The 25,776-nt window shown below is 35.7% G+C and overlaps 1 protein-coding gene across 1 annotated transcript in view; it reads right to left on the bottom strand.

Moving 5' to 3' along the window:
• The window catches only part of Ptprz1 (protein tyrosine phosphatase receptor type Z1), a 179,171-nt gene that overhangs the window by 114,731 nt on the left and 38,664 nt on the right, over positions 1 to 25,776 (bottom strand). Inside the window, exon 2 of the mRNA XM_027926385.2 lies at positions 436 to 501. Within this exon, the coding sequence (XP_027782186.2) occupies positions 436 to 501 (66 nt within the window). The remainder of the gene's footprint in view (positions 1 to 435; positions 502 to 25,776) is intronic.

The following is a 25,776-nucleotide window of genomic DNA, read 5'->3' as shown; positions in this document are numbered from 1 at the left end:
ATCTGATACCAGTACATTCTACACTACCAAGTGTGCTTAGGGAAATACCACCAGGAATCATTTCATATTTGAGTCATTTTATTAATTAACTGGAATATTGGGTAGCTAAGCTAAACTGATATGTTGAGCTAAAGCATATAATTTCTTTTTAAACCAGGCACAGTGGTACTTGCCCGTAATCCCAGCAACTCAGGAGGCTGAGGCAGGAGGATAGCAAATTCAAGACCAGCCTTTGCAACTTAGTGAGCTTCTTGTCTCAAAATAAATAAAAAAAAAATACAAAGGGATGGGAATGTAGTTCAGTGGTAAAGCACCCTGGGTTTGATCTTTAGTACCAGAGACAGAGGGACAGAGATAGAAAGAAATGTTTTATACATAAAAACAGATATAAAACTATGAGATCCTACTGAATCTCATTTTAAGTAATGTGTTTACCTGTATAGGACCAGCCAATCTCCTCAACAAGTTTTCTCTGTTGTCTGTAATATCCATAAGTCCAATCTACAATCAAGAAAAATCAAGTGATCAATGTGCAGGAAAAAAATACATGCCCCAAAATTAAAAAATACAAGATACCCAAATCATTTTGCAATAAATGGCTCCATTTATGATTATTTTTTCCAGTGTCTTCTTTCAACCCAAACCACCACCATTACAGATATCATTGCCCCTGTTCTGGTAGCTACTGAGCATTTAAGGAATGCTAAAGTTTGGGCAGACACAATAAAATATTCTGTGCAAATAAGGAATAACTTAGGAGTATGATCCCTAAGAGACCACGTCAGAAAGGACAGCTTGTTATATCTGCAAATTTTTCTCACCATCCCTTAAGTTTAACATCCAAATTTCTGTTGATAAAGATACTTTTGGGTTTTCGATCAAAGTTTTATCTGCAAATGTTTCTAAGAGCCCCAGAAGTTATCATGGTTTCAAATTTGTTTCCCTTTTAATGTAAAATGAAATCAGATGTCTTGAGAAAATTGGGGTTTAAATGTGTGTGTGTTGGCTGAGAGAAAGGTTATATTAGATATTGTAAGTGAACTTTTCCCTGGAGGAAGAGACATGCCTGAAAGAGTAAGGCAGTGGAAGCTTAGTGTATCACAAGGTCAGTGGACACTTCAAAACCCACAGAGACAGGCTCCAGGTCTAGAACTTGGCACAAGGAGTAAAAGAAGGAAGACCGGGTGGAAGCCAGAGTCTCACCGCTTAATTCAAAATTTTTCTTGGAGCCATTCACACACCCCCCCAAAAGACCCCTTAATCCCAGACTGTACTAACATTAGGACTCTATTTCAACTACACTGTGGATAAAGTATGGGCTCTGTGTGCAACCTGACCAGTGATGACAGAACTGTTTCTGTAGAAAAAGCTACAAAAAGTTTATTAATGAACTTGTGGAAGATACTCATTCATAAACTGGGGCTGTCATATAGCTTTCATTTGAATACACACATTTATACACAGGCACACACACATTGTATTGATTTTTTCCTTTAGTTGGGGAAAGAAATTATTTCTTATTCACTCTGAATGGTTATTTTTTTTTCCTTATTGACAGTTCCCAATTACTTCTGGGGTGCAAATATCATAAGGTCTTTTCAAAAATTATTTTTTCTTTCTTCCATGTTATATACTCTATGATTAACACAACTTGTACAATAATAATAATAATAATAATAATAATAATAATAATAATAATAACAAACTTTAAAACCCATTTTATAAAAGCCAAAAGGAAGGGCAACTGTTAGAAATTCAGTCAGAATATGCTGATTATTAAAAGTCAAAACCAACCTTGGAGAAATAAAAGTTTTATTTTCATTTTTGTTCACCCATATAACTAGGCAAATACTCTACTGGCTGTGTCACAGACTTCAACACAGGGGTCCTTGTAACAATAATTTTATTGAAATACAGTTTATATACCACACTTCTCACCCATTAAAGTGTACAATTTAATGGCTTTTAGTATATTTACAGAGTCGGCAACCATAAATTTAGGACATCTTCATCACCCCTCAACAAACTCTACCTTTTAGCTGCCACCTCACCTGGCCCCACACCATACCTGGCCTGAGGCAAACACTCATCTGCCTTGTTTGCATAGATTTGAGTATTCTGGACATTTAAATGGAATCTTATAATATATAGCCTTTTGTCAATAGCTTTGTTCACACTGCACAGTGTTTGAAGCTTATCCATGTCACAACTTGCACCAATTCCTTTTCCTTCATTCCTTTTTACTGCTCAAGAATATCCAATTGTAAGGTGAATAAGAAAGTTAAGTTCCTCCCAGCTTGATCAACCTTAGATAGGCTTATTCCTGATTCTAGGCCCCTAATCTCTCTTTCCAGAGCTTTTGCCTTATAAATGTTGTAAATGTAAATTCTTTCTCTAGCCTGTTGAGATGTAGATATTTTTAATAGGCAACCAACCATTTTACAGTCCCTGAAATTTATTTCTTAAGGACGCAGGCGCCATGTCTCTGAAATGTAATCCTGGAAGAGAGCATCCTTGCCTCCTAGTTTCAGTAAGAGAAGAGGAGCCTAATTTCAGTGAGGAACCTTGCTCCAAGTTGAAAAAACATGTTTACTTTTCCTTTGGATAAAGTTAATTACAAAACACAGATGGCCTATGACTTCTCCTATATGACCTGCGGTACTTTTCCACTAGCTTATCCCCAGTCTTGAAAATCCTTAGCCCTCTGCTTCACATGAGTTGAGTTCACAGTGGGTTCTGGCTTCTCCTCACTACTGCAATAGCCTTGAATAAAGTTGCCCTTGCCTGCTCAAATTTTCCTGGTGCAACTTTTGTTTTGACTATGGTTATACCATATTTTATTTACCCTTTCATTAATCAGTAGTTGCCTGGGTTGTTTCTACTGTGGGCTATTATTAATAAGACTGCTATGAATAGTCATACATATATTTGTCTCTATTTAAAAGATGAAATATTGAACTCAGAATTTATTTTTCATATATAAATGTCTCTTAAAGTGGTATTAACTTCTGGGAAAAAAGTGGTTTGTTTTTTCCTTGATAAAGGAATATATATGATTAAAAGTTAGAATGAGTCTTTAGGGATAATTTGGTTCAGACTGTAACAGTTTAGAAAAAAATGAATTTTATTTAAGAGATAAGGTAATTATGCCAAAGTAAGGTAGCAACTGATAAAAATGGAAACTAGATGCCTAGCTCTGATCCCCTGCTCCAAGGATCCCTCCCCCCTCCCCCAGTAGTGAGGACTCTCATACTGCTCAGCTATTAGTCACTCTCCTACAGTGCTTTCCCTAGTAAGAACCCCTGTGGCATGTTTACTTTAGAGAGAAACAAAATAAAAACAGTAAAAGCCAGAGATTCACTAACAGGAATTATCTAGGCAGTAAATTACAGAGAACTGAATGCATACTTGATTGGACCTGGCAACCTACTGGAACCTTCCTCTAAAACTGCATTAACTACAGAGAAAATATTTGTTACCATCTTTTATACATCTCAAATGTAAGCATTTTAATGATACAAGTATTTTTATCATTTAAATGCATTTGATGGCTTCCGAAGATTGGATGCCACACAGAACTTACATTTAACAATTATTTGACTGAAATAAATACAACAGTAAGCTCTTACTTTAATGATTCATTGTAAAGGATGATAGCAAAAATCAGCCAGTTCCAGTTCCTAGCTTTCCTTGCAGGCCTTTATTGCTGCACAATGAGCATTTGTCCTTGGTTTCTAATTACTTACATTAGGGAAGCTTTTTCAATACAAGATTCCCAGGTGTTGGTAGCTCTCTTCAGTTCCTTTATGCATTGTTCCCTTAATTGTTACTTCAAACAATCCGTTACACATTCATATGCTAATTACATAGTCCTTGGGCGTGAGAGAGTACCCCACTTTAAAAATTCTACTTAGAGGTCTGATAGATGAGATGTGATAGCTCCAATGAACAAGAAAAAAAGAAGCTACTTCACTTTTTTTTGTTGTTGCATTATATACTTTGAAAACCAGTAAATCTTGTATAACATAGAATCTATCCAAGTGCTTACACATTTTTAAATCCACGAAAATGAAATTATATATATATGTGTGAATATATAGATGTATATACGTGTATATATATAACATATATATGATATATATATAGAATGACTTTTTCCTGTTTCTGTGGATTTTAGTTTCTTGAGTTTTTAGACTTTTTTTTTCCTTTCCATTAAAAGTACTTGCCATTTTTATTTTCGTCTGTCTCACAGTGACAAAAGTAGAAAAGAAATTTCAGGATGGGATTGAACACATAACATACAAGAATGTGTACACTAATGAATACTTTTAAAGCCTACTCTAAAATTTGTCTGGAAAAAAATACTATTCACAAAGTGAAATTTGAACTTGCTAAAAAACCCAAAATTGTGAGAATTTTGGTTATATTAATTTAGGTGACCTTAAACGTTCCTGTTCCAAACCACTGCAACTTGCATTGACCTTCAGCATCTATATAAAAGTAAATAGGAATATACTTACATGCACTAACATATGAACATATACATATTTCTTTATTTTTCTTTACACGCATTTAAAGGAAATGAAAGTGTTAATTGCTAATAATTAGCATTTTTTCAAGTTTCAAAATCACCTCCTTCCAAATAAGAATGAGGGTGCTCATTTCTTAAGGTATCATTATAAATATTCGAAGTACAAAATTGCTTCTGAGGGTCCCCTCACCCTAAAGAAAGTCTTTGCTATGTGTTGGTCAACAATTTATCATTTGCATCTTACTACAGATTTTAACTGCAGTGTTCTGACAAAACACACAGGCACACAGCCATGTACACATTCTGATATTATAAAGTGCTTGAAATATGAAAGGGAGGAGGCACAGAATGGTCTTGAAAAAGACATTTCAGGGAGACTATAACTACAGGTTTACACCTGACGTCTGGGATTATGGATTTCTTGAAGTGGACTTGTCCATAGTATATAATTCTTCCTATGTTCTCTCATGTTCTTTAGAGAAATCACTAAGGATATTCAGAAATCTGGAAAAGTGTTGAAGAATGGGAAAAGTTAGAGATGGACCTTTGAAGCCCTGGGTGAGACTGTCAAGGAAGAGGGAGAGGGACTGAATTTCCCAAATAGAGAAGGGCTGAGCACCCAGACTGGTACAGGGTGGATCCCAAGGTCAGAGGGGTCAGCTGAGCTCTTGTGTAGGGTCTGCATATGTCACTAGAAACTTATTCTTGGTGACAGTTCACTGTGATACAAGGTCATAGAATCTTCATTATTTTAATTTTCATACTACTCTCTTTTTATCTGGATTTCTTTTAAAAATTGAGGAGGCAGTTTACTAAGTTGACTTAAAGGTATTGAATATATTTCATAAGTTTGAGTATATTCTGAAGGAAAATATCAAAGAAGAGTAGGAATAATAAGATAAATATTTTAGCTGAACTGAAAGGAGTTAAGTGTGTGTTTGTAAAGAAAGGAGGGTGACTTTTGAAAGCCTGAGGGGGCTGGAAACCTCTGAAGATACTCCAGTGTCCGCAGAGCAATTATCATCTGCTAAATAATTCGACATCAGACATACATAAGACTGATGTGGTTGTAGTAAAATGAAAGTTGACAGTGACAGCAGTGATAATTATCAATGGAAATAAAATAAGTACCCTATCTAGTAGAAAAAAAAAAGTAAAATCAGAAACAGGAGTTCCTTCAAGAAGAGAAACAGTTTTGGATGAAAGCACACCTCTGAACACATTGTCTGGCTACTGGAGTCATTTATGTGTTCAGATGTCTTGTTGGAACTTTCTGCCTCTGATAAGAAAGATGGACATCATTATCCAAAGTACATGTATGAAGGCACAAATTGGGTGACAACCTACTTTATATACAGAGATATGAAAAATTGTGATATACATGTGTAATAAGAATTGTAATGCAAAAAAAATAACAAAGTGCATGTATAAAGACATGAATTGGCATGAACATACTTTATACACAAAGATATGAAAAATTGTGCTCTATATGTGTAATAAGAATTGTAAGCATTCCACTATTCTGTATTAAAAAAATAAAATCAATTTAAAAAAAAAGAAATCTGAGTTTCTCATCCAAGTGATATAGACCAAAAGTCTACTAGCTAAATAAGGCAACTTCCAATAAAATTAAATTCAGCCATAAGTAGAGTTTGCAATATATATAGTAGATTTTTCTCTGTGGATATTTTCATCATTCATTGTTAAAGTTGACTTTCAGTCAAATTAAGTTATCAAATAGTCAGTCCTTACCCATCTGGAATGTTAACTTCCAGTATCTATGCAAAGACATTTGTGAAATATGATGCAGTTAATTATGGTAACTCAGTCACTATGGCTTCTTTAGGAAATAGTAATAGTTCAAAGATTATTCTCACTGTTAATCACTTCAGATGTAATCCAAGTCCCTAAAAACACTCTGCTTTTCAAAATATACACGTCATTTCCCCCTTAGACCATCTGTTTTCCAATTTCAGCTGCTTTCAAGGATTAGAAAGAGTTCCACTAGTTTTCTCATCTCTGAAAAGGCTTCAACTTAATGCCAAATAGGGGGCATATTGATCTGTAGTATTCTGAAAAAAAAATAAGTTTTGAATCCAGTTGACCTATTTAGGGATAAGATTAAAGAGATGAACAAGTAAAGGCTTGAAACATAATATGAAAAAAACCAATGGTAAAATTATCAAAGGAGATGGAAAGATTGAACACAAAGGATAACGTAAAAGTACAAAGGGAGCCATTTCTTCCATATGCTATTTCAGCAGTGAGACATCCAATTAAATACCTGTCTCATAGGACTAAGGAAGAGTTCAGAGGTGAGCAATTAAATTTTGCTGTTCTTTAGACAATGGCTATGAATGCTTTCCTAGAGAGGATCTGTATGTTGGCCATATGTTTACCAAATCCATTCAAACTTTTCAATGAAAGATCAAATCACAGGCTTGTCTTGGAAAGTAGCTGATATATTTTTCTGTATTAGGCATGTGTTTTTAACCTAATATAATTTATCCATGTTTCTAAAGTTGAGGTTTTCTTTTCTGTTAAATAAATGTTAACTTTTATCTTTATTACCCAATTGTAATTTATGCCTGCTAAGAAACCAAATTTAAAAATACTGGTAAGCAAAAATAATTTTAAAACTCATTTATAATTCTATCTCCTATAGATAACTATTGCTTATAATTTTGCATATGTATGTTTTCATAAATGTTATAAGCATATTTAGTAAATTTTAATTAATTAAATTACTCTATTCATTTGGTAATGTGCATTTCATACAAAATAATAAATCACTGATCTTCTCAAATTAATGAATATAGTTTTACAGAATCATAAGAGTTCACTTAAAGCATTCTCTACATTTTGGATACTGGGATTAAACAGTTGATTTAATTTTGGAAATTTTATTTCTTGGAATTAAGTAATATGAGTGATGACAATTTCCAATCAGCTAGCCTTCCTTGAACTTCATGAATAAATAAAGTCTTTAGGAATTTGCACTTTTTCCCTGTCAAAAGTCTTACACAACACCAGAAAAGCACTAAGACAGCCAGAACTCCTATTATCATACAGAGCTATCATTATAGCCACGTAATTCTACATCCATAATAGTGAATTTGTTTGACCACAAGTGAAAAACCAAATTGTTGATGACATAGTTATAATAGGAACAAACATGGAAATAACATGTGTAAAAAAATTTAAGCAAGAAGGAGCTAAAAACAATATTACAAGTGGGAAGAGGCATATAAATGTGGTCAGAAAACATGGAATTTATTAAGTTACAAAGGCAATGTGTTATCATATTTGTGTTAAATATTATTCTATACTATTAATTATCTGTATAACAACAGTATATGATCATCTAGCAACATAAATTTGCTGGTGTGAAGTCTTATGCCCATGTGTTTGCACTAAGATCTGGTGTTGAGCAAGAACATCTGCTGTGCCATTCTATGATTGGGATCACTCGGATGTTCTGGACAATTGGCACCCTGATGTAAGCAATTAGAGGATACAATGGAATTCCACTCAGATTTACCATGAATGGCATAAAACACAGAGAAAGTGCGTAAGTAAAAGATAGACTTATTATAAATATAAAAGAAAATGTGAATAAATGAAAAGACCTACCACATTCCTCAATAGGGACATTGAATTTGGGGAAACTATTAACTCTTTCTAGATTAATAAATAGATCAAATCTCACTGTGATGTTTTTATTTGAAAAAAAAATATTCTTAAGTTTATATGCAAATATAAATGCAAAGTAATAAACAATTTAGGAAAAGTGAAATAATATGTGCTTGGTTAGCCAATATCTTTAAAATGATAAACAAACAGGCAGATCAAGAAACAAAGAACAACACATTAAAATTGAACTTAGTGTAGATGCAAGCTTAATCTATGATAAAGCAAATATCACAAACGTGAGGCAAGAATGAAAGTTCAACATACAAGGAACACTGGCTATTTGGAAAAGGAATTCAAATCACACTTTCTTTGTACATATATCAAAATAAATTACAAGTGGATTAACAATGTTTTAAAAACCAATGGACAAAAGTTATAAAATACATTATTATTTATTTAATTTATCATAAGATAGAGAATGACTTTCTATTATTTTAGTTGTAGATGGAAAGTATGCCTTTATTTTATTTGTATATTTATTTATTTTTTTTTTATTTATTTTTTACGTGGTGCTAAGGATGAAACTCTGCCACTGAGCTACAGCGCCAGCCCCTGGAGATTGACTTTCTATGCATGCAGAAAAGATATAAAGAAATATTCAAAGTTTTGATTACATAACATTTAAAGCTTATATATGAAATGTTTAATGAAATGCAAATTATATATGCTGCTATTGCTAACTGCTAAAATACATTAAACAAATATAACTATGTATTTTCTAAACATAGTTTTTTAAATGCTAATATAATTAATAAATCTACAAAGAACTGTTAGACTTTGAGTATCAAAGTAAAATAAAACTTGAGATAGCATTTTTCTAGTTAATAGGTTGTCAAAAGTTTATTATTATTTTAAACAGTATTAAACGATGCTCAAAAAATCTCGAGATGTCCTCTGACACACAGATGGGAAAAATAACTAGTATAAAGTTTCTGGGAAGTCAGTTGGCAAGAGTTACCAACATCCTTAAAATGTTTAATACTCTTTTACACATTAGGAATAGATTTTAAAAAGTTAACTGAGGCAAAGACATAGGATTATGTTTCAAAATATTTAGAGCACTGAAAGTATAAGGAGAACAACTAGAAAATATGTTGATGCACAAACATAGGAGAAATTTAAATAATTAGTTAATGTTCATAATAAGAAATAAATATGAAGCCTCTACAATTATATTTTGGAGCCTTGGAATGTAGCTTGGTGGAGGTGCACTTTCTTAACATTAGGGAAGCCCTGGGTTTGATCCCAAGTACCACAATTAAAGCTTGTCCTTACAAGAAATTGCAGCATAGATGTAACATTAACAGCATTTTGATGTTAGGCTTAGGAAATCACAAACACATGGTAGGCATGTAAGTACTTTGGCTACAGATAATTAAAAACAAGTGCAATAGCATAATAAGTGATGTTGCAATTTTTCAGGTTATCTTAATGGCCATGATGCTCAGATTAACTGGGTCCTCTATTTGTGGGTAAACCTTGAAACACCCTATTTTCGTTGGTGCCTTATTTCTAAATCAACACTCCTGCATAGACAAATTAAACATAAGTGTTAATACTTTAAGCAGGAAAATCTGGCAGCTTTATGTATTAGCAGCGTATTCTGAAATAGGTGTGGACCATATGTTAAAATTGCTGCCAGTATGTTGACTGATTTGTTATGTAGTTATGTCTGGGCAAGGCATATTTTATGGACCCTTTTTCAGCCTATTGACTGAGAATTCGTTTTGATATGATTTGAATTCCATTTAGATTATTTTTATTAGACTAGAAAAGGAAACTTTATTCACAGGAAGGATTCTTTAATAGTAAACATATTTTAGAAAAAATGCACTTATATCAATGCATATCATTTCTCAAATACTTTTCAGGCATACATTGTTTTAAAATTTTCAATAATGATACAAAATCAAAAAATTTCAACATATATACACTCTTTATAGTATATGCTTGCTCACTCACAAAATTATTCACTTGTTTACTGTTTTTATCTGGTTCTCAGCCTCAAGTACTCTTGAGTCATCAAGATAAGTACGAACACTCAACCCGAATGGAAAATATGAATCCTTACGGTAATCAAATGTTGAATTATTTTTCCCTCAAGAATCACATGAACACTGAAAATAAAATATTTAATTTTATAGTTAAATTTAGAGGAATTACTCTTACCCAGCTGCTTCATTGCATTTTTAAAATGATCACATTTTAAAAAAATTTGACAACATTAACACTTTCCTTGTTTTGGAAAAGAACAGAAGATTATTATTTATTTATTTCAAAGTTTGTAGTATTTACATTTTGAAGAAATTCTTTGGTTTCAACCATTTTTCCCAATAGCAATTTTAAGAAATTAAATGCCTTGATAACATCACTCATTAGTTGACTTTCAATGGTTACCAAGCTCCTGACTACATTATATAGTCACTGAATTTTTCATAACTGCACATTTTAAAAAGATTACATCAGCTTTCTTGGTAGATTTAAGTGTTTCCTTGCCAATAGATTAACAGGTGATAATTATTACTCATCATCTCATTTTTATCCATTGTAAGGTTTATTTGGAGTCAGTAGAAACTGCTCAAATCCTATTGAGAGTGTATAAGGCCCGCAGAATCATTTTATTTGCTTCACTTTCCTCTGCTTGATACTTAAACTCTCCATCCCATGCTGGACTCTTCCCAGCATCCCTCTGTACTCTCTCTCTCTCTCATGCAGATAAATGCATTATGCTTGGAGTGTGGTGTTTCCAAGATCCTCATTCTGTGAACCACCAAAGTCGGCCTTAGGAAGAGATGATTGGATTCAACCACCAATCACAACTCTTATCTTCAAGTCTTGTGATTGGTTATCTATCCTGACTGATAACAGCACTGAGTTAGGGGCCCACTGTTGCACCAGATGTTCCCAAGTTTGGGCTAAAACTTGAATGCTCTCTGCAGTGGCAGATGCTCAAAGTTGTTCATTAGGTTGCCTGGATAACAAAGGTTTTTTTTTGCACTTTGAGGATCAATATTTATAAAGCCTTCTTGTTCAGTACATAATTAATAGCCTTGGAGAATACATTTCATTAGTTATATTTTACACACAATTGCAAATGGTTGGCCAGGGGTGGGATATTATTTATTTTGAAATAGTTAACTCAGTTGGAACAAATGTGTTTTCTCTCCAGGTTTACTGTTTAATTTGTGAGGATGTCAAGAGACCCAACAAGTTAATGCAGTGTTTTGGCTGGGATTGCAACCAGGACATCACTGGCATTTTGCCCTGAAGTTACTGGGCCCCTGGGACACCTCAAGATAATTAACATACCCCTGCAGTGTTTAATGTGATAATGGCAATGGTTAAAGAAGAGCATCTTCCAGAAGAGCATGGGGTAGCATTTTTGCACCTCAGGAGGGCTAGCTCTATGGACAAGTCAATGTTTCTAAGTCTAAAACATAAAGTGCTTTTAGCAAAGATTTAAGCCTTGAAATTTGTGTATGATATACTATTAAGCCACGAGATATTAAAATAAAATATATTTCCTTCCATATATTTTTAAACATCTAAGTGAGCATACATTTCTGAAGTTTATACTTCTGACATTAATATCACTAATGGCAAATAATTTTGATGGATAATGTTTAATTGATAATCTACTATATGTCTAGCCAAAGATAAATTGATTTAACCTTCAAAGTAAAATCTCATTAATATGCATTGTGTGCTCAAGAAGGTCATGAACTAGCAGCATCATACTTTGACATGTCATTCAAGTTCATTGGCAAACTAAGAAAATATTGACTACCAAAATACAAATCATTTCAGGCTACCTTTTTTCAAACCTCAGAAATAACTTTCAGAAAGTCTCAACCCCTTTCATTTTAAATGGTATGTACGTACCTCCTCATAAAATGTTTTGATTCATACAATATAAAATGAAAGTAATACTTCTTATAAAGATTAAATTCTCAGAAATTTCTCTAGTTTCAGACCAAGAAGCATTAGTAGTTTGGCATTTCCCAGGCAGACCCCTGCCAGACCTTTTGAGAGTGTGCCTTCATTTCTCCCTGAACATTTCTAGGTGATACAGATTCCAAAGGATGCTTTGATCCTCTGAATCAGAGAGTGACTAGTTATTTGGGATGGTGGTACATGTCAGGGAAACCAGTGGTGTTGCCCTGACACAGCTTTCCCATCTCTCACAGAGCTCCCTTGTCACCTGAAGGAGTGTGTGCCCAGTATATTGTCATGTTCTAGTGGGCCTTGCATATCAGGGAGAAAGATGACTGTCATCTCTTCAGCACAACCAACAAGAACTAATGTAATTTTATTAGTCTTTTATGTGATGATGCTCATGATGCCTAGTGCATCAAATGGGAAACTGAACAATAGTTTGGGTTATAATAGCAAAACCCTGGAAAGGTTGTTATATGTAAAACCAGCATGGTGCATAGCACATGAGTGAGTAAAGTAATGAAAGTCACCAATCTCACATCATGTTCAGTTCTAGGTAAGAGAGGTTAGGCAAGTATGCAGAAAAAACCTCTTCAGGAAGAAAACAGCATTGAGGATTTTATTTTATGGTCTTCAACAATCCCATTATGTTCTTATTTTAATCAAAAATTTTAAAAATTATTCTTTAAAATACCACTGACCACCAAAGACATTTTAACAAAATAAATAAATAAAAATGAAAAGAGAGAGATTAATAGATGGTTTATGATTTTAATGAACTCGAGTCTCTGAATTCAAGGCATGTCTTGGGGATTTTTCACAAAAACAATCGATCTTTTTCATGGCTTAATGCTGCTGCAACTTCCTGCACACAGCCAGCAGATTGCCATGGACACACACATTGGATGCCTTTCTCTCTCACCACATCTCCAGAGGTTTATATTTGGGGACAAAAAGAAAGAGCATTGGTATCCTTTCAGCGCATGATGCTTACTTGGGACTTTAGACAACATACCTTTGTAATACAGATTACAACCAGAAATTAATAGTATGTTTAATAACTGTTTCCACACAAACAAAAAAGTAATGCTTAAAAAATCCTGAAAAAAAAAAACAAGCATCCATAAATCAATCATTTAAGGCAGTGGTAAACACACGATTTCACAGAGGTGAGAGAGGCAATACCAGGTTTTTGCTTCTCTTGTGTACGCACTTTATAAAGAGGCAAAAAATAAAGTACCAGATTAAAAACTGAATATAGCTGGGAGCAGTGGTGCACCCCTGTAAATCCCAGTGGCTTAAGAGGCTGAGACAGGAGGATCACAAGTTCAAAGCCAACCCCAGTAATGGAGAGGTGCTAAGCAACTCAGTGAGACCCTTTATCTAAATAAAAAAAATAGGGCTAAGGATGTGGCTCAGTGGTTGAGTGCCCTGAGTTCAATCCCTAGCACATACACCACACACACACACACACACACACACACACACACACACACACACACACAAAACCTGGAATATAGACTGCTGGATAATTCCAGGTAACAGTTCTTATTTTTCCCAACAATTAAACTATAAACTACAATATTTTTGCCAGAACTTTATGATTTACTGAATTATTTATTTAATCTGTGCAAATAAGTTGAGAATAATTTTGGTCAAATATTCAATAATCTGAAATTTCATTCACTCTTATTCCATTGAAGTAAAAACACATTCATGAAAAAGAAATGATAGAAAATTCTTCCCATACCCTATGGGGTAAGGTAAGGGAATTGTCCAAATCTCTTGATAAGCAATCCCAAGAGAAGCTTTCATTTTACTGGCATCTCAGTGATAATTTACAATATTTATTTAATTAGCACAGGATAAATGTAACATCACTTTTTAAAAAAATATGTATTGCTAAATAAACCAATCAATTCAAAAGCTGTAAACACAGGAGAGGTGCCAAATCAACCAAAATATCCAGATGTCTCATCTGTTCCATGCACCTTGCTGGTGTTAAAGAGGAAAACTTCCTTGGGTCAGTTCTCCTAATGCAGGTCTTCTCATATTAGTTCATATCATGGTGCAGTAAGAAAATGATAATTTTTGCAGTGCCTTGGGTAGCACACAAGAGCTGGACAAAGGATATTAGGCATATCTGTAACCCAGCAGGGACACCATGGCCTTGCCACCCTCCAGCTCCTTCCTGTCTCAGGGACCTTGCTTAGCTGTTTATACACCTGATATCTCTATTTCCTCCTTTCTCTGCCTCCTCACACCCCTCCCCACCCCAAGTCCTTCTCATCCTTCACATGGTAACTTAATAACACTCCCTTGATACACACAGTCTTTCTCACAGTTACAACTGAGTCATATTTTGTTTAATATGTTTTAATTATTTCTTTAGTGTGCTAGACTATGAATCCCTTGAGCATCAACATTCTGTCTTGTTTCCCACTATATACCTGACACTTAACGAGGCACACTGTGGTGCTCAAAAAAGTATTCATTCTCTAGAGGTAATCTTCCTCCCATGCTCTCCCTCCCTACCTCACTTTGAGTCACCCCCCCTTATATCAGAGAAAACATTCGGCATTTGTTTTAGCATTCCACTATTGTCATGTATGTAAGAAATAAGTAATAATAATAATAATATGTTAAATAAATAAATAATATTATGTTAAGTAGAAAAAAAATATCCACTGAAGAAATTCACTGAATTTAGGATTTACATTATCGGGAGCATACTTCCTGCCACTTGTAATCCATTTAATCCTCTCTGTTCCTCTACAGAGCAGTGACTATGCTTAATCTCTCCTCTTATGGGTAAGAACTGACTCAATATTTTGTTATCACCAAGAAAATGGAAGCATTTACACAGGATATATTGCAAGTTCCTACCTCTCCACCTTTTAACTAACTTCTACATTCACTGACAGACCTCTTTCTCATTGTATCTCATAGAGGAAAGTGTCCCCACTCTTTCCTATCTTCGTCTCTACTCCAGAATTTCTTGAGCTTCAACTTTTCTCTATTCCCTAATTTTCTTCTTTGGCTCCTATAATACACACAAGTCCTGCTACACTAAAACCATCCTTCCTCTCCCCTCCTCAACCAAATACACACTAGGCACAGGCACTTCCATACACTCTTCCAGTGGCAATAGCCATCCTCCTTCTGTGAATGTACGCCTATCTCCCTTTTGTCTGGAGATCACTTTAAGAGCTTAGAAGCCAATGAGCTACTTGTTATGTTTTGGATTTCAGTTGTCCCCCAAAAGCTCCTGTTAATGCAGGAATATTCAGAGGTAAAATGATTGGACTGTGAGAGCTGTAACCTAATCAGTCCATCCTAGTCTGAATGGACTGAGTATAACTATGGGAAGATGGATATGGCTGGAGGAGCTGAGTCACTGAGGCCATGCCCTGGAAGGAATGTTCTGCCTATGGCCCTAACCACTTCACCATTCTCTCCCCCTCCCTCCCTCCATTCCTCTGCTGTCTGCTACCATGAGGGGAGCAGCTTTATTCCACTGGCCCCTTCCCCTATGATATGCTGCCTCACCTGTTCCACAGCAATGGAGTCAACCATCTATAGACTGAGACTTCTGAAATTGGGAGCCCAACTAAATTTTCTATCCTTAAGTTATTCTTGTTGGTGTTTTGGTTATAGCAATGAGAAAGCTCATTAAAACACCCTTCAATCTCAATAGGCATAGAGTAAGTATTCAATAAATATCTAACATAAAAATGAATAAAAACAATGACTGAATACAGAATGAGTGTAAATAAAGCCCTGCTAAACACATTGTCGACTTAGTAAACATCATTTAGTGTCTCCCCAAATTGGCTGCTATCAAGGAGCAGTGGATAGGGACATGGTATTCATAATGAAGTGCAGATTTTTCATTTTTTCATATAAAGAAGTTGCAGTTAACAATATATGAAATTAACTTCAAACTGCCTCCAGGATTTCCTAGCCTTTCTTGACTTTATCTAATACTTCCTTCTGTTCAGTTATTAAAATCTTCAATTATACATTAACCCTGTCAGATAAAAAGGAATTTGTTTTCATACTTTTGGAACATACTTCATCATGATTTTTTTAATTTCAAATGTAATTTCTACTTCCCTTTTCAGAATAACTCTATTTCTTGATTAGTAGCTTATGAACAGAACTTTAATTAATTCTTCCTCTTTAAGTTCTTCCTGGGCAGATTTGCCATTGAAATAAGTGTTGGAAGGGACCTTAGTTAGAGAGGTCTAGGTACCTACAATAACAGATAGTTTTTTGAAATACTAAATTGCTCATCAAATAAAAAAATATTTCATATATATGCATAAAAATCAAGCAGCTATGAATACATAATTCTTTTTCTTATATGATGCATATAAATGAGAGCCACAATTGTTTGAGCAGAGTTGAGTTCACATTGCAGATTAACTGAAAAAAAGGATGGTTTCCTCTGTAGCTTTTCCCCTTCCTATTGAATCTCTCCCTCAGTAATCTTCAGTAGGGGGAAAGATCTTGGAAAGTTTGGTCTTTCACAACCATACCATTTTACCACCCCTGCCACCCATCTAGGATTCAGAAAAGGGAAGGAAAATGAAAGGGCAAGGAAAAGAAGAGTCAGAGATATTGAGTCAGTAGGCTGCTGTGCATACCTGCTAAAGATGGGCATCAGAATTTATGAATGAAGCATTGTTAGATGTATTCAGTATAGAAACATATTGCTGAGAGCCATAGCCAAGTAGGAATGACGCATGGCAATTTCCTTGTCAGCCTACCCAATGTTGCTTAGAGGGAGGACTCTCCATTGTGGAAATGGGCTTGCCCATTTTACCAAATTACCCAGGTCATTTGCAGTGACATTGCATGAATGTTTGAGAAAGGTGACCCTGCTCAAGGACCAGGGCAGATCCGGGTTTAGGGCGGTTCCAGGTTTAGGGTGTGGATCCTGCTGGGAATAGGGCCATTCCAGGTTTAAGGTGGATCCTGCTGGGAATAGGGCATATCCTGCTGCCTCAGGCGCCTGCTCCTTGAGTTCCCATTGAGTTCTCATGGGATTCAGAGAATATTTGGGATGCAGAGCCCAGTGAAGGTGAATTTTCCCAGAATGTGCCTATAGAGTGCTGGTGAGAGTTCGAGAATAAAGAGTTGCTGTTTGAATCTACAAGGCTTTTGTGGTGGATCAGTTATTTTGTGCCCAACCAGACTGCGGCAGTTGGTGGTCCATGCAGGGGACGCCTGAAGCTTAGAGGTAAGTGAAATTGCTCGCCCCTGAGGGAAGGCGAGAGAATGGGTGACCATTTCAAAAAACAATGTGTTCTTGTTTTGATTTATTTTGTGTTTGTTTCAAGCTGCCTATCCCTAGAAATTTCTCAGGCAAACTGGGAAAAATGGTTGGCTCAAGGTTTGAAGTTTGTCGGCCCTGAGGAAGAGAAAATTGATACAACGATTTTTTATTCCGTTTTTGTTTCATTCAGTTTCGGTTTTGTTTTATGTTATCTTATTGGGTTGCATTATCTTTATAGTAGATTAGAAATTAGTAAAAAACAAACCAAAAGAGTGTTAAGTAAATTGTTAGAGGTTCAGACCATGGATAAAGACATTTTAGATCAAGCAAAAGAGAAGGTCTCTCGAGCTAGTCAGACAGAGGAAGAAAATTTAAAGGAAAAGGGGCTATTAGGAAAAAGGCTACAACAGGAGGCTGCTACTAACTCCGTTCTATCACCAGAGGTCATAATTCAACCAACAGCTCCACCTATGGAGACAGCTGAGTGGCCCTCAACCCCCGTAGTTGATAAATGGGATCCTGAGACAGGACCTCAAAGATTAGCATGCCCTGTACTTGAGCAGACAGGAGGGCAGCGAATTCACCGTGCTTTAGATTTCAAAATAGTGAAGCAGTTAAAGGAGGCTATAACAACCTATGGTCCCCAAGCACCCTTCACGGTAAGCATGGTCGAATCCATTACCAACTTGGACATGACACCAGCAGATTGGGCTAGCATGTGTAAATCTGTGCTAAATGGAGCACAATATTTGTTATGGAAGGTTGCCAATGAGGAATTTTGCTCAGAGACAGCTAGGCGAAATGCAGCAGCCGGTTACCCTCAAAGAAATCTAGATATGTTTTTAGGAAAAGGACCTTATGAGGGTCAATGGCAACAAATTGAATATGATCCTGCTATATATGCACAAATTGCTGCAGACGCATTTAGGGCATGGAAGACTTTACAAGGACATGGAGATTTACAAGGTCAGCTATCTAAGGTAATACAGAGAGCTAATGAACCTTATGCTGAATTTGTAGATAGGCTTACTCAAACAGCTCCCAGAATTTTTGGGAATACAGAACAAGCAATGCCATTAATAAAACAACTGGCTTATGACCAAGCAAATTGTTACTGCAGAGAGGTTATTAGACCATGGAAACATGAAGATTTAAACTATATATTAAATTATGTAGAGACATTAATGAACAAGGGCATGTCTTGGCAGCTACAGTACAACAGGCTTTAGATGCCAGGCCAAAAACATGCTACAATTGTGAACAAAAAGGAATTTTAAAAGGAATTGCCCCATAGGAAAAGGGTTTAACAAAACTAGGTATCAAAGAAATAGAATACCGGGTATTTGCCCACGATGCCATAGAGGGAGACATTGGGCTAATGAATGCCATTCTCAAACCACCATAGAGGGTACTCCCTTATCAAAAAACGGACAAGGACCAGGTATTTACCCACGATATCGTGGAGAAAGGCATCAGGCTCCATTGCCAAAAAATGGACTGGGGGGCCCAATGCTCCGGGGCCCACAACCACAAATATACGGGGCAGTGGAGGAACCCAGCAACACCATCAGGGTAGTGCCCAGGACACATTGTCCATTAAATCCCTCATCAGACAAACCCGAGGGAGCGCAAGGTTGGACATCTGCACCTCTGCCAGAGCAGTACTAACTCCAGAGATGGGAGTTCAAATCATTCCCACAGGAGTAAAAGGACCTCTTCCCCAAGGAACACTAGGCTTATTATTTGGACGCAGTTCTTCTACACTAAAAGGACTTATGATAAGTCCTAGGGTAATTGATCCCGATTATGTAGGTGAAATAAAAATTATAGCTAGATCTCCAAGAGGTATATCAGTAATTTTACCAGGAGATAGAATAGCACAGTTGTTAATAATACCCAGCATACATGATAAATTTTCTAGTCATAGTGTAGAAAGAGGTTCCAGGGGATTAGGCTCCACACGTGTAGATTGGGCTATGCTGTCTTTAAATTTAGATTCTCGCCCAATGCTAAAACTAAATATTCAAGGACATGAATTTAATGGACTACTGGACACAGGTGCTGACCTTAGCATCATATCTTGTCAAGAATGGCCAAAACATTGGCCATTACAACAAGCCACTCAAACGCTTTGAGGCCTAGGAGTGGCAACTAATCCCCATAGAAGTGCAATGGTATTAGATTGGAAGGATCCTGAAGGATGTGAAGGAATTATACAGCCATATGTATTGGATCATCTTCCTATAAATTTACGGGGACGAGATGTCCTAGATCAATTAGGTTTGACGTTAACAAATAACATCAATCCTAATGCACCCACTACTAGGGCTAGACAAGGTTTTAGGAAAGAAAAAAGATTAGGAGAACAAAAACAAGGTATAGCAGCACCAATTCAAATAGATCAAGGAATAAATAGACATGGATTGGGTTTTCAGAAAGGGCCACTGAGACAATCAAAATTACTTGGAAATCATAAAGACCAGTGTGGGTTCCTCAGTGGCCCAACTAAAGAAAAGATACAAGTAGCCCATGACCCAGTCAAACAACAATTAGTGGAAGGACATATACAACCTTCCGTATCTCCCCATAATACTCCCATTTTTGTCATCAAAAAGAAATCTGGTAAATGGAGATTATTGCAAGATTTAAGAGCCATTAATAATGAGATGGTTATTATGGGACCTGCTCAATCAGGGATTCCTCAATTGTCTGCTTTGCCAAAAACCTGGCATGTTTTAGCTATAGATATTAAAGATTGGTTTTTTTTCAATTCCAATTCATCCCGAGGATAGTCCACGTTTTGCATTTACGATCCCTGCACTAAATCATGAAGGTCTTGATCAGAGATATGAATGGAAAGTAGTCCCTCAAGGGATGGCTAACAGTCCAACTATGTGTTAAATTTATGTTAACAAAGCAATCCAGCCACTTAGAAATCAAAATCCTGAACTACAAATATTTCACTATATGGATGATGTATTATTAGCACATAAAGATAAAAACACATTGCTGGAATGTTATGCCACACTTACAAACTTATTAAAAAATTATAATCTAGAGATAGCAATAGATAAAGTACAATTAAATTTTCCAATTAATCATTTAGGAGTTCTATTATCCTCAACCATGGTCCGTCCACCAAAAATTCAAATACGAGTAGATCAACTCAAATCACTTAACAACTTTCAAAAGTTATTGGGAGACATAAATTGGATAAGGCCTTATCTAGGCATACCAACAGGAGAGTTGGGACCTTTATTTGATATCCTAAAAGGTCCATCAGATCCAAATTCACCCTGCATGTTAACTCCTAAAGCAAGAAAGGCATTAAAAATTATTGAAACGTATATGGAAAATATGCATTTGGATAGAATTGATATAAGTTTGCCTTTATTATTTATTGTACTACCAACAAAAAATATTCCTACAGGAGTATTTTGGCAAGAAGGTCCATTATTGTGGATACATTTATCTTATTCTCCTAACACTATTCTTACTAGGTATCCTGAGGCTGTAGGACAATTAATACTCAAAGGAATAAAAGCAGCGAAGGGAGTGTTTGGAATTTCTCCCAATAAAATTATTACTCCATATACTATGGATCAAATTGATGAGTTAGCTAATGAGTTAAATACTTGGGCAATAATCATGTGTAAATCTAATGTTTCATTTGATAATCACTTACCATCTAATCCTTTGTTGTCTTTTTGGTCCTCACATCCTGTATTTTTTCCAAAAATGACAAGAAAAACCCCTATCATAAATGCTCCAAATATATTCACTGATGGGTCACATAATGGTACAGCAGCAGTAGTTACCCCTGATCAAACTTTTACATTTTTAGTACCCAAACAATCAGCTCAAAAGGTAGAGCTTAATGCAGTATTACAAGCTTTTGTGATATTTAAAGATTCTGTATTTAACTTATTTTCTGATAGTCAGTATATAGTTAATGCTATAGTATCCCTTGAAGATGCTGGTAGGATTTCTCCTTCCTCTATTGTTTTCTCTTTGTTTTCCACTATACAAAGTCTAATCTGGGACAGAAAAGATCCATTCTTTATAGGACATATCAGGACACATACAGGATTGCCTGGAGCCCTTAGTTTGGGCAATGATTTAGCAGATAAAACTACACATGACATACATATTTTCTCTACACTAGAAGAAGCTACAAATTTTCATAAAAGGTTCCATGTTAATGCTAATACTTTACAAAAGCGTTTTAAAATAACTAAGGAACAAGCCAGACATATAATAAAACAATGTCAAAATTGTGTGACCTTTTTACCAAAGTTAATCTTGGAGTCAATCCTAGAGGACTTATACCTAACCATATTTGGCAGATGGACGTCACACACTTGCCAGAATTTGGAAAATTAAAATATTTGCATGTTACAGTTGATACTTCTTCCGGATTTTTGATGGGCTCCCTTCATGCTGGAGAAAAAACTAAAGATGTTATAGCTCATTGCTTACAAAATTTTGCCACTGTGGGCGTTACAAAACAGTTAAAAAACAGATAATGGTCCTGGCTATACCTCTAGCTCTTTTAAACAATTTTGCTCATCATTTGGTATTACTCATATAACAGGAATCCCATACAATCCACAGGGACAAGGCATAGTTGAAAGAGCTCATCAAACTATTAAAACGTACTTATTGAAGGAAAAAGAGGGAATTGGAAAGGGGTATATATCCCCCAAAGATAAACTTAAAATAACCCTTTTTACTCTAAACTTTTTAAATTTGGATTGATCAGGACTTAGTGCTGCGGAAAGGCATATGTATCCAAAAAATGTACATAAGCCTAAGGTACTTTGGAAAGATACTCTAACAGGACAATGGAAAGGTCCTGACCCAGTGATTGTCTGGAGTCGGGGTTCTGTTTGTGTGTTTCCACAGGGAGAACAGCAGCCAATTTGGATTCCAGAGAGACTAACCAAAGCAATTTCCACAGACCAAAAAGAAGATGATTTGACTCAAATCCATAACAGCTGATATTCAGAGCTCCAGCTCGGCTATTCTTACATCTGTGACAGTGATTAACCAGGATGCTTTTTTCAATATCTATTTTATTATTGCATTTTTCCACATCATAAAGTTCTATTTTATTTTTTGAGCTCATACAAACCTAGGTTAATGTTTTTCTGATCAGTTTTACTTTTTGACTGTGGAGTTTTTAAACATTGCAATGGAGATTTCACCTGTGTAAGCTACAAGGCCTTTATTGTCTTATGTGTTGTATGTTATGTGTGCACACTTCTGTTTTGTGTTGTATGTCTGTATGTGCATATGTCCATATTTCATATATGAGGAGCGCTCATGAAAAAATGGATTCAAATTTTTTTTTTTATTCACGTGATTTAAATGGTTTAATTTAAATTAGGTAAACAGCTGTTAAGGATTGTTTTTAAAGGAAGTTAACAGATCTGTTTGTTTATTTTCACCTTTCCTTTTCATTATATTTAATAATTCTGTTCAGGATAATGTAAATTGTTCAGAAAATTGTTTTCTTAGTACCCATTGAAATGTTACATAATTTCTTTTTAGCATCATTGCCAGAATTCCTATCTTCATCCCAGTGCCAGTGAAGACAAAGATAAAACCAAACTACAGCTTCTATGATAGCTATCACAGTAAACTATATAAACTGATGCATCAATGAATAATAACTCAACAAGTAATGCTCAATCAAGGAGTCGATTTACTTTGGGAGGAAATAGACATATTGATAGATTCCTCCGCTTTGAACTGCTTGCAGAACTTGCCTGGACTATGTATCACTTGTATGCATTGTGAACTATCTGTTGGTGCAGCGAATTGTGGTAGTGCTGGCATATCTTTGCTGATGGTGTCACCAGTGATGCAATTTTTCCAAAGGAGCCGTCAATTGCCTTGGTGTCGTGGCATTTCTGTATCCTCCTCCCTTCTGCTAGTGATGGTCTAAAATTTGGGGGCCAACAGAGGTGAGGCAAAGAACCTCACCCCTCCACTGGTGCATAGGCCTCTCCACAAGTATGGCTGTATGCTGGACCCATAGTCAGTGACGGGTCGATCCAATTGCAGTGGTACCAACCTAAGACAGGAGGCTGACGCCTAGAGGTCAGCTCATCCGATGACGGGTAAGGACCATATGTTGAATTGGACAACCTAACAGGCACGGTCCCTAAGCCACATTGCTTGTTGTTTAATTAATCAGAAGGGGGGAGAAGCTGAGAGCCATAGCCAAGTAGGAATGATGCATGGCAATTTCTTGTCAGCCTACCCAATGTTGCTTAGAGGGAGGACTCTCCATTGTGGAAATGGGCTTGCCTTGGACCCAGGTCATTTGCAGTGACATTGCATGAATGTTTGAGAAAGGTGACCCTGCTCAAGGACCAGGGCGGATCTGGGTTTAGGGAGGTTCCAGGTTTAGGGTGTGGATCCTGCTGGGAATAGGGCGGTTCCAGGTTTAAGGTGGATCCTGCTGGGAATAGGGCGTATCCTGCTGCCTCAGGCACCCGCTCCTTGAGTTCCCACTGAGTTCTCGTGGGATTCAGAGAGTATTTGGGATGCAGAGCCTGGTGGAGGTGAATTTTCCCAGAACGTGTGTATAGAGTGCCAGTGAGAGTTCGAGAATAAAGAGTTGCTATTTGAATCTACAAGGCTTTTGTGGTGGCTCGGTTATTTTGTGCCCAGCCAGACTGCGGCAACATATGTGTTAATATGAAAGAAAGCCACAGTGTCTATGTATTAGTTATTTCTATTCCTGGGGCAAGAAAAAATTACTTTTATTGAACTGGCTGATTACAGTACAATAAGATCAATCTATCAACATTTTCAAATATATTCAGAATGAAAACATAGAATTAAAAATATTTTTAGTCCTCAATGGACCTTTTTATTTATTTATTTATTTATATGTGGTGCTGAGAATTGAACCCAGTGCCTCACACATGCTAGGCAAATGCTTTTCCACTGAGCCACACCCCCAGCTTGAAAAGATAGAATTTTTAATTACTCAAAAGCTTAAACCCAGTCATAACTATATAATACAAAAATGATAAATATATGAGGAAACACTTCAAAACATGCTATTCATCATAAAAACATACAACTTATCTGTTAATTAAAAAGTAATTAATTAATGTAATTAATTAAAAAGTAATTAATAAAAGTAACTAAGAGAGAGAGAGAGAGAGAGAGAGAGAGAGAGAGAGAGAGAGAATTTTTATTTATTATTTTTTTTAGTTTTCGGCAGATACAACGTCTTTGTATTTGGTGCTGAGGATCGAACCCGGGCCGCACGCATGCCAGGCAAGCACGCTACCACTTGAGCCACATCCCTAGCCCCTGTAATGCCCTTTTTTAATAAAAACTTTATTCACGTTAGTGAACTGTACTTACATAAAATTGTTATCAAGAAGAATGGAATGAAATGTTCTTTTAATTGAAAAAAAAAGACTAATACATGAGTACAACAGCAAACCTTTCATTAATGTTAGACATGAGATTTTACATTCTAAAACACACACACACACACACACACAATCCTCATTTTGCAACCTACAGTCAAGCTAAATGATAAATTTGTTTGGATACTTTTTTATTGTTTTTTATTTTTTTATTTTTTTGTAGTTATAGATGGTTAGAATGCCTTTACTTTATTTGTTTATTTTTATGTGGTGCTAAGGATCCAACCCAGTGCCTCACACATGCTAGGCAAGTGCTCTGCCACTTTTATATTGTTGATGTTAGCTGAGTAATATCATTTTTATTTCCTTTACAAATCTCGAACATCTATGAATTTAACTGAAACTTAAATATTTTTAATTCCATTTCTTCATGATCATGAGTATTGTTCACTTCCAACATACATTAGAATTTGAGTATTCCTTATTTTTAGCTCACAAAATTAATGAAAAATTGCTTTTAGAAATAATCATATTTTCTCACCATTATATCAAATCTATGCTCAAAACCTGTTCCAAACCCATTCACTTCTCTCCATTTATCTTACCTCTACTCATACTGAAACCATCATATATTTGATGAGACAAAGCAACTACCTTCTAACAGTATGCCTTGCTTTACCCACGCCTCCATTTTTTATTCTCTTCCTTTCTTTATTTCTACCTTCATTTAATTGATTCATTCAACCAGTTTATACTGTCTGCTTACTATTGAACAGCTTACTGAAACACTGAGTTGTTCATTAAAATGATAAGTTTTCTATCTACACATTTTACATATGTAGAAACTCAGGACACACTGTTGAAAACCCAACCAACAAATGACAAACATTCTGTCCTTGCATAGCTTATATTGGAGTAAAGGAGAAAAGAGACTCAGT

Source organism: Marmota flaviventris, chromosome 1 (assembly GCF_047511675.1).
Source record: "Marmota flaviventris isolate mMarFla1 chromosome 1, mMarFla1.hap1, whole genome shotgun sequence".
Classification (NCBI taxonomy): domain Eukaryota; kingdom Metazoa; phylum Chordata; class Mammalia; order Rodentia; family Sciuridae; genus Marmota; species Marmota flaviventris.
Note: the sequence above shows the minus strand (reverse complement) of the source record. Positions and strands in the feature narration are given on the sequence as shown.